This window comes from Hemicordylus capensis, chromosome 1 (assembly GCF_027244095.1).
Source record: "Hemicordylus capensis ecotype Gifberg chromosome 1, rHemCap1.1.pri, whole genome shotgun sequence".
Taxonomy (NCBI): domain Eukaryota; kingdom Metazoa; phylum Chordata; class Lepidosauria; order Squamata; family Cordylidae; genus Hemicordylus; species Hemicordylus capensis.
Window position 1 is genome coordinate 265,587,267 of NC_069657.1, and position 20,739 is coordinate 265,608,005.

At 42.3% G+C, this 20,739-nt stretch overlaps 1 protein-coding gene across 1 annotated transcript in view; it reads right to left on the reverse strand.

The window, feature by feature from the left end:
- Positions 1 to 864: 864 nt before the first annotated feature.
- Positions 865 to 20,739, reverse strand: part of ETF1 (eukaryotic translation termination factor 1) — a 39,710-nt gene continuing 19,835 nt past the window's right edge. The window contains exons 3-11 of the mRNA XM_053284899.1: positions 18,374 to 18,549; positions 18,147 to 18,286; positions 11,659 to 11,797; positions 10,596 to 10,786; positions 9,541 to 9,670; positions 8,345 to 8,500; positions 6,872 to 6,936; positions 5,641 to 5,788; positions 865 to 2,755 (exon numbers count right to left, since the gene is read on the reverse strand). Of these exons, the coding sequence (XP_053140874.1) occupies positions 2,673 to 2,755; positions 5,641 to 5,788; positions 6,872 to 6,936; positions 8,345 to 8,500; positions 9,541 to 9,670; positions 10,596 to 10,786; positions 11,659 to 11,797; positions 18,147 to 18,286; positions 18,374 to 18,549 (1,228 nt within the window). The 3' untranslated portion in view covers positions 865 to 2,672. The remainder of the gene's footprint in view (positions 2,756 to 5,640; positions 5,789 to 6,871; positions 6,937 to 8,344; positions 8,501 to 9,540; positions 9,671 to 10,595; positions 10,787 to 11,658; positions 11,798 to 18,146; positions 18,287 to 18,373; positions 18,550 to 20,739) is intronic.

Here is a 20,739-nt window from a genome sequence, read left to right on the forward strand (position 1 = left end):
TTGGGTTCTCAAGCGAGATCTTTCCTACCTCCCAAGTCATCTCCCCCACAACTTCCCTAGCCCTTGGCATCTTTCCCTGCCCAGAACCCAATCTCTTCCCCATGCCTACCAACAGCATACAGCCCCACTAACCTAGGAAGAAGTAGGTTGGATTGAGCCAGTGAGGGAGTTTGAGGGGAACATTACACAAGGCTTAACTGGCTACCTCCATGGTTGCAGAGTAGGTGATATGGAATGTCTGCATATTACATGATCAGCCAGGGGACCAGATCCTACTGCCTGGAAAGAGTCTGGTACACAGACAGGCATTCAGGAATGCACTGATAAAGGTAATGTACAAGATTGACAGTGCTACCGTGTTTTAATTCTCATGATTAATATGGCAATAATTCTGTCCAACTGCTAACAGGCAGGGCATGTACATGACATGACCTAGAAGCACCCCAGTAATGACTAAACTAGTGGGAAGATATTGCAGGCTGCATTTGAGACAAATTCCAAAGGAGTAGCAAAAACAGAGAGTCTCATGGAACCTTAGAGAAGGAATTTAATGGGGCCAAAGCCTTCAAAGGCCAGAATCCACAATGCTACTAGTGACTGTTACTCTGTTGAGAGGGCTAAGCAGACAGTTCTTCAGAGACATTTGCTCAGGTTCACCATGCTGCTGAATTTGAAAAGCCATATGCTGGAGTTGAAGGTACCACTGATTTGCAAGCAGATATATAGTGTAATGTTTGGAACTGGGTGCCAATAGTTTGCTAGGAGATCTCAGCATTCTGTTAAGAATAATTGGAAGTTATGGCATGAGCGATAGCCAGTACTGCAACCCTTCCCCAAGTAAAATAAAATCAGGAATCCAGGCTATATTCTTAAATATGGTTTAATACTCTTCTCCATTTTGTACATCACAACACCAAGATATCACTGCTTGGGAGCGCTCTGAAGAGGCTACGTAGTATGCAAAAGGCTAGGATTCTCACCCTTTTAATGTGTTTGTGTAAGTGTAATACATATCAGTATATATTGATATACACATCAATATATAATGCAATATATATCACCAGAGATAACACATTGATTAAAGAGATACAAAAATTTGGCATCATTTCCAAACTTAAATAGTAAAAATAAAACTACAAAAAAAAGGAGCTGCATACCCTAAATGTGAAACAAGCAGTATATTCAAAAATGTAAATTTACACCCAATTCTTCTGCTCATCATGTCACAGCAGACCCATTTACAATGGCAAAATCAAAGTGTACTGCTTTGAAGAGCACCAGGATGCTTGTGATCAGGCGTTCCGCAAGTCAAATTGCATACCCAGACTCACAAAGGGTTTCCGTTTAGACTCCACCCAATGTGAAAACTACTTTTAGACAATCGCAAACACTGCCTGCTTGCTGGATTATAAAAAATTACAAATTCTATTGCTCACACTGACAGAAAGTCATTTTGGACCTCTTAATACACTGTGATGAGAAGGCTTAGTTAAGACAAACTCTCCCTTCAATTCAAGTGAGACAGGATTTCTGGAACGATATGCACAGTTTGCAAGTTGGGGAGCTTCTGACCAATACAAGAGTGACAAGAGGAAAAGATGAACAGAGCTAGGCACTAAAATATCAGAGTATCCTTTAGAAAACCAGCCAGTTCCAGGGAAACGCAGGTAAGTCCGCTATCTGCCTTGCATGTGCTATGCCACAGTGTTGAAAGTGAACCTTTGGCGCTAGACTTCTTTTAAAAAAACTTACCAATCTCTACAGATGCTTTGCAGCCATCAGTGCCAAGGGTTAAGTCAATCACGTTTTGCTAGCTACTTGCATTTAAAGCAGATTGTGAAATTCTGACCAAGGCATCTTATGCAGTCCCAAAGCCAAAAAAGAAAAAGAAAACCTAAGAAACCCAAAGAATAGAATCAAGCATAAGAAGCATTAGCTTGCTTGTGGAAACTGTTTATTGACTGAGAAGAGGGAAGAGTGAAGGCCACACAACTCAAAACCCCAATCAAGTCTGCCAAGACCCTGGCATTTGAATTGCCATTAATGAAACATACTTCCCGATTTATACAAGCAGTGCTTTTGCAGTCTAAGAATAAAGTGGGTGGACTTCCCAGACCGTCTGAATATGCAAGTCACACCTTTCAACCTGGCATGCCATAGAGCTCAATTCCTTAACCTTCCACCAATGTAGACTGAACAGTGTCTCCCTAAGTTTCTTCTTCTGCAGTCTAAGCCAAGAACGCCATGTAAATGGGTCATATCACTGCAAAACGCAGCAATAAATTGTCTCCAATCAAAATAACAAACCAGTATAATCTATTAATTTTTTTCAAATGAAGGTTTACAGCAGTTAATGTAGCATGAAGATTAAAAAAATCATTTTCATAAAATACAAGAGCAACCAATTTCACCATTAAGTAAAAGTAAAAACTGGGAGATTTTTTTTTTAAATTAGTCCAAAATGGCATTATAGAAACTTAGTAGATTGCTGCTGTACTGACACTATGACAAATCAGTAGGGTTTGCTTGTTTTTAAACCCAGTGTTTCTGGATAAAGTTCTGGAAATACTCCAATTCTAAGGCAGGGATCCATTTGTTTTCCATCGCGATTTTTCTCCTTGGGTTGGATGCTGGAGGGGTGAGGCACGTTTTGCCAGACCCAGGTCGACTACCTAGTAGTCATCAAGGTCAAAGAATTCATCATCTGTTCCTTGGTATTCCATTCCCTGGAAGTCTACTCGGTACCGTAAGATACCTAAGGAAATAATGCCAAGACAGACATCATCATCACTTTTCATTTATATAAAGGATCTGGCACAAGACTCAATGTTGAACCAAGCTTTACGCAATTCCTTTCAACTTCTGAGTAGCTTTGATTCATATTAATAGGTATTTAAAATTGGTAAGAACTGCAGTGAGAGACAAGGAAGATGCTTACATGTCTACTTCTGAAAGAGAGATATTGAAAGCTGCGGGAACATACTTAAGAACACACTGGTAGCTGAATCCTTCATTTAGCTGACAAGACCAACTTAAAGTGAGAAGAGGTAAGGAATTATTTGCCTCAAACAAATAAGTGGTCAACAGTTCGATGCAACTGAATTTGAAGAGCCTGCGAAACTCAAGATATGGGGTAACAGAGGAAGCATTACAAAAAACCAAAGTATGCAAACAGAAGAGTCCACAGAGAAAAGCAAGTTTTCAAATTCAGGTCATGTGGCAATGGTGAACCCCTCGTGTATTCTACCAAGAAAACCATGGCTCTGTGGTCACCAGGAGTCAACACCAACTTGACGGCACAACCTTTTCTTTACATCCATTAAATTCCTGTCATTTTTACCAGTTACCAATTAGGTGTGGAGCAATTACATCCAAGAGGAGAGCCTTTACCTTAGATACGTAGTATCACTGAAGCACCCCTGCATGCATCTGGGGAGAGCCGTCTCCCCATGTTTGGGTCTATCTTTTGTGCAAGATGAGTTGTGCATGTATCCCATTTCCCCCCAGTTGTTTTCCCACTTGTTTATCTGTGGAATGTGTTCTGCTCAAAAGTGTGCAGTAGCATCACTGCACCAAGATAGCCATAATAGTGTATGATAACCCCGCTTTTAGATGCAATGTCTCCTGTTCTTCCCCCACTTTGGTCTTTTGAAAGTCTGCTGTCAACTTGACATGTGTGATCTCTACACAGGGCTTCTCAACTTCTTTTGTGAGTGACACCTTTTACAAGTACTACAGCCACCAGAAATGGCTGCTCTGTTTAGAAACAAGCAGTTTATTGCAATTGTCCCTGTGGGGTGAGGGGTATCTCCACTTACAGCTGACTCCTGTCCTCTTCTTTGCCTGCCCTGAGGGCCAGGTCTGCAGAGCCACACTTTACTGCTGCTGCACCGCCACTAATAGTGGGGCTGGGCCAGGCAGAACAATGACATGTGGGCATCATGGCAGTGGGGCCGAGTACCACCTGACATACTACGGAATGCCATCAGTGGTACTTGTACCACTGGCTGAAGCACAGCAATCAATGCATCTTATATATTTTATTAACATCAGAGGTACTGACTAAAGAGGAATCTTTCTTCAGTAGAAACAGAAGCTAGCACTTCTGAATGTATTTACTTGGAAGCAAGCATCATCAAACTCAACACATATGACCCGAGCCACAGCCTTATAGCCCTTACGCAGGAGGTAGTTCCCTTGTTCCAAATCACATCTTTGGATAGGGTGCTGGGGAAATGTGGATTAATTGGTTGAAATTTTGGAAAAGTTAATGGATGTACAACACACATTTTAATCACTCCCTTCTTTTGAAAGGACTTTTCCTGCATTGTTTACATTGGCTTTTTAGTATGCCCATCTCTGATGTCCCACATGAGGGATTATCTCTCTCAAGAGGAAGCAGAGTATCTTGAGTCACTTTGCTTCTCCACCCCTACCCCAACTCCTCACTCTGTGTTGATAAGCTTGTTTGGGAGGAGCACCTCCTCCAAGAGTATTCTGCAAACTCTTACAGAGCACTTGAGAAAAACCACCAACTATGGAGACACCCACGAGACATCTCAAATACCCGCTGTTTGGTACATGTATCATGGACCATGTAATACAATCACCTCAAATATGAGGGAAACTTTTGATTAAGTGCCATATCAAGTCCATGTTGACTCTTAGCGACCACATAGATTATCTCCAGGATGATCTGTCTTCAACTTGGCCTTTTAGGTCTCTCAGTGGTACATTCATTGCTGTCATTTATATGTAACCTACAGTTTGATACTTTCTTACAAGAAACAGAACACCACCTCCAGTTGGTGATTATGTTAAATAACTTCTGGAGGAAAGTGAAGGACTTTAATTACCAGACTGGACATATTCTCCCAAAGCACTGGGATTGGCTTATTTGTATAAGGTAGAAACGACCAACATTTTACTGCAATTTTGTTGTATGCTGCTCTGGTATCACTGAAGGGTGGTATAGAAATGAGTTACACATATTGAATTAGTATTAAACGTACTAACATACAAAAATAGATCACTTTTAGACTGAAAACAATTGCATAAAGAGAGGTGGAAAAGAGAACTCAATTGATACTTTTAGTTTGAAAATGAAGATTGACAGAAGTTATGCATTAGATCTGAGAATAAATTGAACAAAATGTATCATGGTTCAGTAAATGTATGCTAAATATAGTAAAAAAGGAATATAGTGGGCTAGTTTCAGTAAAAATGGTTGTCCTGCTCACATTGTCTACAAAACAAAAACTATTTTTCCATTTGGTGGGCCACTTTTTAAAGATGATGCTACAGACTCCTTTCATCAATGTGAAACCTTTGCACTGTCACTAGGGTCACATACATAGAAAAAACATTTTGAAAAAGTTGTATGATCCCCAAAGGCAGAGGCAATAGCACTGGGGATGCCACAAATTAAAACTGCTGCACAAATGTAGTGTATTTATACTGGTTATAGACCAAATAAAATTGAAATTGAAAAATCAGATGTAGTGTATTGCAGACTGTAATCATGCCCACCACACAACTCATATTACCACTGAACAATGCTTGTCCTTTTCAATACTCTCCTATTTGTAAGTATGTTAATAAAGGGGAGTTTTGTGTACTATGTTTTCCTTTTCCATTTACCTCCAATTCCTCCAAACCCTTTCACAAACTGGGATCCTTCCTGTGACTTGTCTGTCACAATTTCCAATGTAGCTCCGAATTTCTTATAGTTGTTAGCAAACCACTCAAGGAGAGGCATGCTTTCTATCAGCTCGTGTTCCTGTCCAGTCTATAGGAGATGAAAATTGAAGAAATAGTGAGCAATTCTATGTGTTGCACCTTGATTAGAAATTCCAACTTCCTTTTTACTCCACTAGGAACAGAGTAACCAATTGCCAATTGACGTAGTCAAGCACTTGACAAGTAACAAACATTATAATGTTTTTCACCTACTTTGCACAGCTAACAAGCATACAGTGCTGGTAGTATTCTCATCAAAATGAAGGTACAGACTCATTTTAAAAAGACAAGTGTGCTCACTTAAAGTAGTTTATAAAGATTCTCTTTCCCTCTTAACTGCAGCTCAAAAGCATCAAGTTCTCAAAGTACCTAAAATAAAGCTATGACACTCTCACTCCACTTTCCCCTTTTCTGATTTATTGGCATACTTCTCTTCTACCGAGGAAAACCCTAATTCTAGGTTTCTTTCTGCTCAACTTCCCAACTATTCTGCTTGTTTGCAGAACACAGACTTGCTTGCCTACAATGGAAGAATGAAGAACAGTGGCTTCCCTTCTGCTCCGTTCCACTGCTCCCAGCTGGAAGTATCAGGCAGCAGCATGCGTATTTAGTAGTGAGCATGAAAGCATGCACCCTTTTCTAAGGGTGCCTCTGAGCCTCAGCTCCTGAAAAGTTCCCCACTTATGGCTACATCACCAAGATGAACAAAACAGGCTGTAAATACCAGACTGTACATCCCAATCCCAAGGCAGCCAATTAGACAATTACTTATTTTATTATTTATTTATTTGATTTCTATACTGCCCTTCAAAAAGTGGCTCAGGGCGGTTTACATAGAGAAATAATACATAAATTTTATTTATACTTGGCATATATCTGAATCTCTAGCAGGGGTGAAAAAAAGAAGACAACCAGCATCCCCTATATTCTTGAGCTCTGGGCAGCAGTTTTCTAAAGAACACATCACATCAGTATTTTGCCCATCCTCCAAGGAGCTGTGATGGTCATAAATTTCATTTTATCCTCACAATGAACCTGTGAAGTAGGCTATGCAGAGAGAGAGATTTGCTTCAGGCCACAGAGTTTGCCTCATGTCTACAAAGACAGAAAGGATGTGATTTTTAGGAAATACCTCTTTATCTGTGAAGTGAGATTTATCTTTTTCTTGTTCTGGTGTCAAATAGAGAATCTTCTCCTCTGGTGAAAAACACATTAAACATGCTGAGTAAAATTTCCCAAATCACATTAGATTGCTTCAAGTGCAAAAGCTAAAAATGACTAAACACAAGAGGATGAGAAACTCCACTGACTTCTGCAGTCTAGAGTACACATGCACTCTAGCCCAAATATATGGAGTTCTATAGAGAAAAGTAGAGACTAAGATGTCACCTTGGTCAAACAAGACTGTGAGAGAAGACTAGAGGCACCAAGACCAGTCTGGGTCAGTTAACTTCTTAATGAGGAAGCCATTTGTTCTCATTTCCCCTTCATCCATTTTGGAATGTAGAAAGGAGAGAGCGTAGCTCTTATCCATCAATGGTCAAAAGATGACTGGTGAGGTATGCAGAACTGGCTTAAAAACACACAACATTTTTATCCTGTCCCCCACTCCAAAGGAGCTCAAGAAGGCATCTGTTATCTTGTTTTCCCTTCTTGCAACCACCCTGTGGGGGTAAATTAGGTCAAGAGATAGCAGGTGGTCCAAGATCACCCAGTAAGCTTCATGCTAGAGGCAGCCCCATGCTTTGCTACCACCTCAAAGTGACCCATCTTGGGCATCTTGCTTTCTTATTAACTGCTCAGGGGAGAGCTGCTGTTGCTGCTCCCCAAGAATGCTAGCATGAGGTGGTAACAGTGGTTTATTGCTCCTTTCTAGGAAGTGGGGGGGGGGAGAAGACGTCTCAAGATTGAAGAAAATCTGTTCCAAACTGTGAACGGAGACACAAATACACATGTTTCTCCTCCAAGACAGGAAACATGAATTCAGACTTCTTATCTTGCAAGGACTATACAGTTGGACACATCAAACATTAAGGAGTTACATCTGTGAGGAGTGCTCAGTCAGGCCGCTCTAGGTACCTCCCCCACCCCATCTGCCTATGCCTTCATCTCTGTAGATAAAGGGCAACTTGCAAGCATCTCACTCTACAAATGCCAATGTAGGTATGTGCAAGTGTTCACCCAAGAATGCCTAGACAGTCAATCTCACTTTATTCCAAGAGTTTTATCAATACTGACTCAAGAAGCAAAGAGGGCAGGCCAACGTATAACCCAATTTAATGGCATTTATGTGCTTCACTTTAGATTCTGTAAAAAAAATAATGTCAGAAGATGCCTTTGAGAACGGTGTACAGAATCTCCATAATCACCAATATTTAACGGCAAAACTGCTCCACAAAGCAATTTACCGCAATCCAAAAAAATGTACAGTTCCCTACCCCACAAATCCTGGTATCTGGCTAAGCAATTGACCGCAATCCAAAAAAATGTACAGTTCCCTACCCCACAAATCCTGGTATCTGGCTAAGCAATTGACCGCAATCCAAAAAAATGTACAGTTCCCTACCCCACAAATCCTGGTATCTGGCTAAGGGGAACCACATACCTTCTGTGCCTTGGCAATGAAGAACATATCTCATTATATCCAGGTTCTCATAAACTATCAGGATCTCTACTGCTCCCATTTCTAAGGCTTTTAGAGTGTCTTCAACACCAAAACAGTACTTTCCTGTGTCCTGACTGATTTCATCAAAGTATCGGCCTATATTCAAGGCAAATCAGAAAGAGATGGGAATGAACGTGCTGTGCATATTTTAAATCAGTGCTGTTTTGAACATAAAACCAGCTTAGTTTAGCCAAGATGACTACATTACTGTGACCAAAGGGAAACACCGCTGTATTGTTGAGGAAGACTGGCAGCATGGATGACCAGCTCTTTGGTACTGACACTTTCATAGTTATCGGATGTGAATACTGCTAGAAGTGAGAATTCTAAAACATTGCTCTTAGCACTGTTCTCTTCTGGCCACTAGAGGCATGATGAGATGTTAATAGATCTGTCTTGGTAAGTCAGAACTGTTCAGTTGTTGCTGAAGGCTAGTGCCGGTTTGGGTATGTTGTTCTACGTCTCTCTCACTGTGATGTTTAGTTTCTTAATAAACCTTTATTCTTCTTTATTTTTTTTTAACTCAACCTATGTCTCCAGACAATCTCTTGGGCTAAACCTCTTTACCACTAGAGCATACTCTGCTGTGTGATGACTTTAATGGTTCTCCTCACACCCCTCAACATGTACTACATGTGAGAAGGGCAAGATCTGATGCATGAGCAGTCACCTAATGAAGTAAAAGTTGATGTTGTCCTTGATGCATTTGCTCCATGAGAACAAATTGCTACCCAATTCAGGAATAAGAATCTGAAACTACCATTCCGTAAGCAGTAAGAAAGTTGTGGGCAAAAATTTGCCCATACCTTTTAGTGACCTAACTAAAAGGTGACCCAAGTAAAAGACCCAAACAGGGAAATACAGAATCAAAAGAAAGTGCCTTGCATTTTCACTTGGCATTTTTTGAAGGTTCTTTCCCCTTTCTAGATTTTAACCAGGGATTAATGAACATCTCAGATGATGGCTTAAACCTAAAGTAACTAGTAGCCAATAACAGACCCCCACATCCGATTAATATTTTCTACTGCACTAATGTAGATCCCACCTTCTATGACTTGCGTAACAATATTTGTGCAATTCTTTTTTATTTATGCAGCAAGTGGCATGCAAATGTTAGATGGGCACTTTATTTGTACCTATTAGTTTCTTTTCTTGAATGAATTTCACATTAGACAGGACCTCAGTGGACAATTCAATTGCTTGATTGAATCCATTTTCTCCACCATATGAGATGTCAACTAGCTTTAGTACTTTGGACTGCAACCGCTATAAAAGCAAAAACAAATGTCAGAAAAGCTGGTATAAAAACAAGCTAAATTAAAAGCCTGAAGAAGTGTTCCAATACTGAAGGAAATACAGAATCTCTGGGATGCAAATACCGATACTACACACAGAAACAGCAGACTCCAAAACAAAAGCCCAGGGAATCTGAGAGCCAGACTACATGTGACAGCATTGTTTACAATAATGTAAAGCATTATTAGCCCGGATATGCTCCTCTCTCTCTCTTTTTTAGTAAACAGTAGTCCCCATAAATTCAAACCATAGCAGGGAAGGGCTTTAACCCTATTCTCTGCTGCATTCCCAAACCATAGCCCCCATTTGACCGTTTACCCAGGGCAGGTGGAATCTCCAACTGGTGACAAGAGTTCTCCCCCTCTCCCCCGAAGTAAACGGCTACCAGATCAGGGGCTCCGCCAGATTGAGAACATAGCAGCATGCAGAATAGGGTTACAGCCACCTACCCCTCCCCATGGTGATGCTCAGCAGGACCTCAATCCAGATGCTATTATATAAAGAAAAGCCAAGTACATCAGGGCTTTTTAGATGTCATGCGCAGTTTGGTGCTGGGTCACTAGAATACCTAGTATTTCACTTGAAAAAGAAAGGGAAATCTCACTGCTAAAGGGAGACCATTAACAATTGTTTCAGAACAAACAAGCGTGAAACCCTCTTAACTTGTGCAAATAATGCCAATATGTCAGCATTATTTGATAAACATGCAGAATCCAGATGAACGTTATCCAAATGATTGATGGCCAAAGGGTGGGCCTTCACTGCCTGCCCAACTTCTTCTCCTTCCCCATTTTGAAAACCTAACCCCAATCTCTATGCATTGCAGAAACTATGACCAAATGGTAACAGAGCCATTAGGCATGCATACTGCCAATACAAGGTCACTTCCATTTACCTGATCAAACATGTCCGACTGGCTTAATTCAGTTTTGAAGTCAGCTGACCCAGCTAACACAAGACCAGCCACGTTCACCTTGTCACCAGAAATGAACAGTTGTACAGCCGTTTCTGCTACTTTCCTTACATAGTTGTGCCGCTTCTCCATTCTCAAACGAGCAAAACGCAAGGCAGACTGACCTCCTCTTCCTTAAAGAGCACAAAAGTAAACATGTTGCAAGACTGAAAGAGCCATTTTCATCCTCAACCAATCCCTCCCCTGTACTTTAATGCACAGCTTAGTATTCTTTCGACTCAACTGCCTAGACCACATATGTTTATCAAACCATGATCCAAGTTCACACAAAACTTGACTCCTATATTAAATTTCAGCTGCTTCAAGAAGGCTGCACAAACGAACTTTCATCCCTGAGAGTTGGGGGGACCTAAAAGAACAGGGTAGGATAACAAACAGGAAGATGCAAGAGGACTGCTGAAAACTGGGTGGAAGTACCCTCTGCAAATGGCTCAAATCTGTGTTGGATTGTGGCCAAAAGTCATGAATAGGAAAACATTCAGCACAAGGTAAGCATCATTTAGGAAAGGTTACTACATTTGACATGAAGTCAGGCAGCAATAGTATGGTTCATGTTCTACACACAACACAGAACTAGGCATACTGAAAATGAAGTTCATTGAAGTGTTTGGGCTTCTCATTTATGGCTTTTCTTGCTGCAGAAATTTCTTGCTCACTAAGTTCTCATACAAGTGTACAATACAGCAATGATTCCACTGAAATTTAAGGACTTTCAGTGAAAAAAATCTTGAGGAGGGTCACCTTATTTGGAAATAAAAGCCCATGCCTCTTTAAACAACTGCAAGTTGGCTCACACTACTGTAACTGCCAGCAATGTACTGCAAACAGAAAGCATACTCAAGGAAAAAAAATATTTGGGCTTACCCTGATCAATCAGAGAGCTGCTTACAATCCATCCCTTCAACCCCCAATCAAGTTTCTCTTTCCTAGATATGCTCTAATCAGACAAACCTGCTCTTTGCAATATTTGTTTTTTACACATTACCGTGCTTCTTTGGGAGATCCACTGTGAATTTGTGCAGCACCTCTCTGGTATTTCCTTGAAGAGTTCCAAAGAGTGCACCACTACCATCTATTACAATAAAACCAAACTTGCTGTCATCTGACAGTAGTGCTGTAAGGGCCTGAAAGTCAACACAACAGAAATTGGTGTTAAAACAAACCCCACAATAATGAACTTATGGGAAGTCTATACAATTAGCAGGGCAAGGGGTTAACCTGAAGAAATATGCTATTATAAACCTCAAGAACCTTTTGTCTCACTCCAAGTTCATTTAAAAAAAATTGAAGTTAATTGGGTGCTTTTAGAGCCTGAATCACCATCACTGCACTCTCTTTTAATGGATCATTATTTGTTGCATGGCTCCCTCCTACTTGCTGCCATGATGTCTGAACCCACCCCTAAATAAAACAAAGGAATTTCAAGAGGTCAAAGCAGCCTCAAATTGAAATCGGCTTGTATGCTGGCAAAACTAACCTGTCAGAAACATGACACTCTTGGAACCTACATGAGCAGCAAGTCTGGGAACTGGGCTGCAGACATGCGCATTTTTCCCAGCAGCTAACAATGAGGTGTTTCTTCCAGAGATGCTGTGTTAAGCAACTCTCACTAACCCAGTGTGTCATCGTAGTTGGATCAGATCATCACTGAGATAGTACATCATCCTGTACCAAGGTAAACCTGTGTTACTACTGCTGCCTAATCCAGAACAACTCTGAACAAACCAGATATATTCAGTGGACATCCAAAAAAAATAATCCAGTCAATCTAATTTCTGGACTAAAACAGATTGAGCTCACCTGAGCAGATAGTGTAGGGTTGTTTTTTTTTTTTTAAAGCTTACGGATGTGTCATTATTCTCAGCAGTTCAATTTGATCAAGTGCCTTAGAACAGACCAGGCACCTTAGAAAGAACAAGGAGATATACCAGCTTATAAGGAAGGGGGCTGCGGCAGGCAGCATCTGAGAAGACCACAGAGGGTGAATGAGAGCCTTTGACTTTTGCCAATATGTCTCCTTTGCCTGATGGCCAGAAGATTTACAGCAGCGCCCCCGCCCCCGCCCTTCACTTGCTGGCCAGCACAGCTCTGTCGCCTTGACTGGGGCTTTCCCTTCCCTTTTAACACCTGTGGCACTGATTACACCAGCCCCACCCAGAGTCCCTTGTGAGAGGACGGATTCTGGCGGCTTATAAGGAAGGGGTTTTCAGCTGCCGGCACAGCCACAGGAGGCAGCCACCAAAGGGGGCTGGCCTTTGGTGTGGGACTGAGGGCTGAGGCACAATGTATTCCTTTATGGCTATTTTAGGAGCTGTAACAGGTGTCTAGCCAGCTTTTGTTATTGAATCATGGATGAAGTTAGTCTAATGTATTTGGGTCTGTCTGGAGATGGGGAGACAGGGGTACTGTTTCCTCTAAGGTGTGTGCACGTGCTCACACGTTTTCTGATGTCTGCTCAATTAATTTAAGATCCCGCTCAGGCTGAATTAGGAAGGCCCCACTCTGAATGCATGTGCACACACAGTGCCTTGATACTGCCACCCAGAACAAAACTCATTCTGCATAGAGATGATAAAAAAAATTAGAGGGACCACTGGACAGGGGGCATGGCCCATTGACTGTGGGGCAGCTATTCCAGTGATGGTGGGAAATAGAAGTAGTAACATTGGCAGATCAGCAGACCATTGGAAGGGAAGTCAGAAACTTAATTGCTGTTTCCCCTTGTGGCTGCCTTGCCAGCTTTTTTCACCTTGGAAAGCAGTACCAGCCTCCCACAGAGCCTCACTTTGCTCCTCTGTAATGCCAGGTTGGTCCAGAATAAACCTGAACTCATCCACGATTTTATTCTGGATGAATTGGCTGACCTGGTATCACAGAGACTTAGTTGGGGGATGCTGGCTGCCCAATCTGGTCCCAGCTTCTTCTTCCAGGGTTCTCTGTTGAGGAGCAGGTGAGGAGACGTGGGGGTGGGGGGGAATGGCTGTTGTCTCTAAGGACAATATCTCCCTTGCCAGGATCCCTGTCAAAGTATCTGACCATATTGAATGTGGGTGCTTTAATTTGGGGACCAGGGATACACTGGGACTTCTGTTGGTATATCGATAGCTCCACTGCTCAGTCCCTAACTGAACTGACAGATATGGTCTCGGGCTTGGCAATGGAGTCTCCCAGGCTTGGGGTGGGGGGGAGACTTCAGTGTTCACTTTGGGACCAATTTGTCCAGGATGGCTCAGGAGTTCATAGCGGCCATGGCAACTATGGGTCTATCCCCAGTAGTCTTAGGACCAACACATTTTGCTGGTTACACACTTGATTCTGGTCTTTCACTCTGAACAGGTGGTGCTCCATGGGTAGGGACTCCTATGATTTCTCCATTGTTATGGACAGACCACCATCTAGTTAAGGTTGGATTCATGACCATGTCCCACCTCTGCAGCGGGGAGGGACCCATTAGGATGGTCTGCCCAAGAAGGTTATTGGATCCAATAGAATTCCAAGAAGCCTTAGATTTAGTGTTGGCTCTGCTGGTGACCCTGTCGACACTCTGGTGGAAAATTGGAATGATCAAATCACCTGGGCAGTGGACACAATCGCTCCTAAGCGTCCTCCCCGACCTGCTTCAAAACTGGTCCCTTGGTATACAGAAGAACTACAGGGGCTGAAGCAGTGTGGTAGACGATTAGAGTGCAAGTGGAGAAAGACTCGACTTGAATCCGACAGATTATTACATAAAGCATATGTGAAGATCTATGCTCAGGCAATATGTGCGGCAAAGGGATTATTCTCCATCCATATCATGTCCGCAAGTTCATGACCAGCAGAGTTGTTCAGGGTTGTGAAGGGGCTGTGTGCCCCTCCCCCCTTGAATCAGTACTTGGAACCAACAATTGCTTGCTGTGACGTTTTTGTGGGGGTCTTGGTGGACATAATCTCTCATATTTGAGCCAACTTGGATTCAAACTCTACCATTGTTACAGTGTCCAATGCCAAGGTATCCAGCAGTTGCACTTATGTGATGACTTTGGATCAGTTTCAGTTTGTGACTCCTGAGGATGTGGACAAGTTGCTTGGAATGGTGCTGCCTATCACCTGCCCTCTTGATTCTTGCCCGACATGGCTTATACTATTTGGCAGGGAGGCTGTGGTAGAGGGCCTGGTTGCGATTATAAATGCATCTTTGAGGGAGGGCAGGATACCTCCTTGTCTTAAGGAGGCAATCATTAGACCGCTTCCGAAGAAGCCTGCCTTGGATCCCTCAGAGTTAAGCAGTTACAGGCCTGTCTCCAACCTTCCGTGGCTGGGCAAGGTGATTGAGAAGGTGGTGGCCTCCCAGCTCCAGATGGTCTTCGAGGAAACAGATTATCTAGACCTATTTCAAACTGGCTTTCGGGCAGACTATGGCGTGGAGACTGTCTTGATCGGTCGGATGGATGATCTCCAATTAGGAAATGACAAAGCGAGTGTGACTCTTTTGGTCCTTTTGGATCTCTCAGCAGCCTTCTATACTATTGACCATAGTTTCCTTCTGGAATATGTGAGGGGGTTGGAGGTAGGAGGCACAGTGGTTCCACTTCTACCACACGGGCAGATTCCATATGGTGTCTCTGGGAGACTGTTGTTCTTCCAAATCTGAACTTTCATATGGTGTCCCTTAGGGCTCTATACTGTCTCAGATGTTGTTTAACATCTACATGAAGCTGCTGGGAGAGATCATCAGGAGATTTAGTGTGGGTTTTTTTCAATATGCTGATGACACCCAAATCTATTTCTCCATGTCAGTATCATCAGAAGGCATAACCTACCTACATGCCTGCCTGGAGGCAGTAATGGGCTGGATGAGGGATAAACTGAGGCTGAATCCAGATAAAACGGAAATACTATTGTGCGAGGTCGGAACTCGGGAGATGATTTTGATCTGCCAGTTCTGGATGGGGTCACGCTCCGCCAGAATGAACAAGTATGCAGTTTGGGGGTGTTTCTGGATCCAAACCTCTCCCAGGTGTCCCAGGTTAAGCTGGTCAGCTTCAGCTGATATGCCAGCTGCATCCGTGTCTTGAGATGAATGACCTCAAAACAGTGGTACATATGCTGGTAACTTCTAGGCTGGATTATTGCAATGCACTCTATGTGGGGCTGCCTTTGTACATAGTCTGGAAAGTGTAGTTGGTACAGAATGCAGCAGTCAGGTTGGTCTCTGGGTCATCTAGGAGCAACCATATTACTCCTGTGTTGAAATACTATACTGGCTGCCGATAAGTTTTCAGGGAAAATACAAGGTGCTGGTTATTACCTATAAAGCTATAAATAGTGTAGGCCCTGGTGGCTACCCAGGAACAGGCTTTCTCTGTTGCTGCCCCTGAAATCTGGAATGCACTCCCTGTTGAAATAAGAACCTCTCCATTTCTGGCAACTTTTAAAAAGGCAATGAATTCACCCACGCTTTTAGATTTATAGTTTTAATACTTTTGATGTTGGGTTTTGAATTATTTTAGCTACTTAATGGTGCAGCAGGGAAGTAACTTGCCTAGGGAGCAAGAGGCTATCAGTTTGAATCCCCGCTGATATGTTTCCCAGACTATGGGAAACACCTATATCGGGCAGCAGTGATATAGGAAGATGCTGAAAGGCATCATCTCATACTGTGCAAGAGGAGGCAATGGTAAACCCCTCCTGTGTTCTACAAAAAAAACCACATGGCTCTGTGGTTGCCAGGAGTCGACACTGCTCGATGGCACAATCTTTCCTTTAAATGATTTTAATGTTAAATGTTTTTAATATTTAAATGATTTTAGTTGTAAACCACCCAGAGACACAAGTTTGGGGCAGTTTAGAAATATGTTAAACAACAACAACAACAGACAGTCCCTACCTGTAGATTTACAATCTGAGGACCAAAACAGACATGATATTAATCACATCGGTGGCTCTTGTCTGTTTTTTTCAAATGAAAATGGCAAAGGGAGAGGAGGTGTCAAGATTGAGACCATCATGAAGGGGAGGTGGAATTTTTTGGGTAGCTTTTAACACCTCTTATCCCTGTATTGCAACTCCAACAAAAATATCCCCATTGTGGTTTGTCTTGGAAAGAAAGATGCCATTTGCACCAATGGCAGCTTCCTTCCAGAGGCAAAAAGCAGCAAGCAGTGGAGAGAAGCATCACAGGGACAGAAAGGCCTTCCCCTTTGCTGCAGTACTAATCCCTGCCCCCATCAGCTGCTATTTCCTCATGCGTGTGTGTGTGTGGGAGGGGATACATATGTACACAAGGGCAAATGATATGAGTAACATCAATTTTTGCATGTTTGCATGCAGAAGGTTTCAAGTTCCCTCCCTGGCATCTCCAAAATAGGGCTGGGAGAGACTCCTGCCTGCAACCTTGGAGAAGCCACTGCCATCCTTTGTAGACAATACTGAGCTAGATGGACCAATGGTCTGACTCGGTATAAGGCAGCTTCCTATATTCTTGTTCTTATTAGTGGGGGAAGGGGTGATTTTCACCCATATTCCTCTCCCTCTGAAGTCCACTTGAGTCACCAAAATATGTTTCTGAGGCTCAAGCAACCCTCAGGGACATATTTTGGTGACACACAAATAGCTTGAGAGGCAAGGGAAGACTGGCAAACACACCCCTTACCTTGCTCAAGTGAGAATGCAGTGGTAGCCTGATACTTGAATGGCTACATGTGTGAAATGCTAGTCCAGATGTCAGTAAATGAAATTTTAGAAATGGAGAATTTTCTACCCCATAGCTGGACAACATATTTTATTATGTGCTTAATACTGAAAGGCAGGTGTTGAGATTCAATCTCTGCTTATCTCACCAGAACAGTCCACCACTTGGGTGATCTCATATTATTTTATGCTCTCCAAACATCTGCCATTTATTAAATAAGAATTCTGAATGTTTTAAGTTGCCTATCAACAAAATGAATGTGTGTGTCCCATCTCAGAGAAACAGAGTCTTGACCACTTTATCAGCCCTTGCTTCTGGAAAATTCTAGACTGTGGCTAACACTAACACAGTGCTTGCACAACGAGTAAAGGTGGACTAGCCCAAGAAGATCAGGTAGCTGCGTGAAGGCACAGGGATTTTCAGAATGCCACTGTGCAAAATTTTCCTGTAAGAAACAAGGTGTGCCACAGATTGTGCAAACGTTGCACAAACAAGCTCACTCTATGTTTGGAATGCAAGTTCCAGACATGACAGAAGTAAATCCCGCAACCGCTTTGTGCTGGTGCAACATCACTGCACAAGCGCAGTATTAGTTAGGATGTTGCAAGTGCAAGTAAGTGTTCTTGTTAAGTATTCTTGTGAACACAAACAGAAATCCAGGTAACACACCATGTGTGTTGCTCTCTGTGCCCAAGTGCAGCTTGACACAAATCATGAGCAAACAGGACATGATTGATTACATAAACCACATATAATGTACCAAAGCAACTCTTTCATTAGAAATACAGAACGACTCTTACCTCTGTATGGAATTTATTATCACACAAATATAAAGATGTATTTATTGGTTTGAAAGGTTCAAAGTCAATATTCACTTTCTTCTCTTTTCCTTCTTCTGTCACAATTGTTCCACAGTAAACAACCAGACCATTTGGAGGTACTGTAAAGAATACAGGGTGCAAGCTTAGAGGAGGCTGAAGAATATGCCAAATTATGCACAGTGCAACCAGGAAATTTTTTTTTTTACCTTTGTTATAAAGTTTTAGTCGTTGTTGTACAGACGTAATGGCGCCAAGGACTGAAAGGCGATTCACTCGAGATTTAATGTTTGATGCTGTACCAAACTCATCGGCTAACATTTTTGCCACTCGTGAAATCTGGTCTTTGGGGGGAATGATCAATGATATCATGCTGGTACCATTGCTAAGAGAAAAGGAAAAAAACAACATTTAGACAAACTAACACAATGTGTGTCGCTACATATGGGACGGGGGGGGGGGAGAGAAGAGAATGTGTGTTTAAATCTGAACAAGACAGGGGTCTCCCTTCATACTGGATATCAGGGATGTGCACAAAGCGTTTTGTGCATATCTGAGGTGGCAGCGAGCAGGCACTTTAAATGGAGGAAGGTAGGTCTTACCTGTCCCTCCGCCACTCCTCTGCTGCCCCAGCATGCTGCTGTCCATTACAAACAGCCCCACTGTCAGTTCTTTACAAGCAATGCCATGTGGTGGCTTCCTGTTTGGGAACTGGAAGTTCCCAGCATCCCATGGGCATCCTCATCGTGTAAATGGTGTCTGCAAATGCACAGATGCCATCTTGCAAGCTCAGCAGTGTTGCACAAATGCAAATGCCACTTACGTGATGACGACACCCACGGGATGCTGGGAACAGGGAACCCCCTGTGGAACCCCCTGTATGGAGTCACTTGAAAGAATGGACAGCGGGGCTGTTTGTTAAGGACAGTGCCACTATGAGGTGGCGGAGGGGCAGGTAAGGCCTGCCTATATGCCTCTCTCCATTTAAAGTGCCCACTGCCTCCCCCACCCCCAGTCAAAACAATTCAGCTGGGAACTCAAGTCATTTTGGTGTCTTGAATTAGAGATGCCAAAATGCTTCATGCACATCCCTACTGGATATTCTTCCTACCACGTGCAACTTGTCCCTCTGAAATAAGGACACCACCAGATGTAGTGAGGCACAGCCTCTACCATGACATAATTTGTATGTGTACATGCCCTATTTATGTAGTGCTAAGTTAACAGCCATTTGGAAGCCAGGATAGTTCCTCAGAACAGGGATGAACAGATTTGAAACCTGCATTGTCACACCTCCCCCACAACACACACACACCCTCCATGCAATGCTCTCCAGCTATTTACTGGTGAGAGGGCTGGAAGGATAAATTGCTCATGCTATTCTTACTGCTGCTGCCACTTTAAACTGAGCAACAGCAGTGTAACTTTCCAAGCTGTCATACTTGCGAACTCAGAAATAATTATGTATAGACAAGGAAGGGGAAATAAGACAAATCACTTGATTGGTTGCTAGGCATAATCTACAGTTCAGACATTATGTTACTGTTGAGCCTTCAATTTAAATCAGTGGCAGCAAGAACACCCCTACCTTAGAATATATTGATCTGTTCTAAAAGACTTAAGGTCCAAGTTAGTTTGTACTGTTTTGCTCTATACTTGTACAACAGATCTCCCCTGCCATGATATTAGCAAGTTCATCATTTTATTTTCTTGTAAGAATGTTTAACATTTTATCACCACTCAAAAACATGTGTAAAAGTTGGTTTTTTATTTCAATCCATCAAGTCAACAAGTTTCCAATCTACTCCCTCCCTTCAAAAAGAAGCAGATGCTATATCTTTAAAGTCTTATTAGAAACACCCGAGGGGGCACATTTAGAAAGTTTTCTCCCTAAAAGGATCTTCAAAGTCACTGAAGTGCGAAAGACCTTTTGTTTAAAGTATTTATTTAACTCAGTGAAGTATATGCACTTTATAAGGCATTAAAAGCTTAAATTCCCAGTCAGTGTGTTTCAAAGATAGAAGAGAATGCACAACTCAACCAGTCTTCACAGGGCGTGTACTTCTGTGAAGGAGGTTTCTATGAGAAATTTACCTTTTCTGAAAGCATTATCTCCTAGGGACTATCAAGTTTCCAAGTGCACAGGAGATTTATAGTTCAATTAGACTTTGATTTGAGGCGGTATATAAAGGTATTAAATAAATAAAATAAATAAATTACTGTATTATGAAACTAACAGAGCCATCAACAGAAACTCAAATTTTGGTACATTCAATTCAAGCACCTCAATTACTGGAACAAGTTGGAAATGGGTATTTTTGCTCCTCCCCTTGAAACTCAGGACTGCAGGGGCCATGAGAGAATGTATGCAGTGTTAAGAACCTATTTGCAAAGCTAATCCATCCCATTAGCCTCCATTCCAAGAGTCTGCTCTTCCTCATTTTTGTAACACAGTGACTATGCTTCATGACCTGTTCCAAACAGATGCTTGTGACAGATTCTATCAACCGTGGCATCCTTTACAAATGCATAATACTGTAAAACTCATTTAGCTGTATCTAGGCACATGATTTAG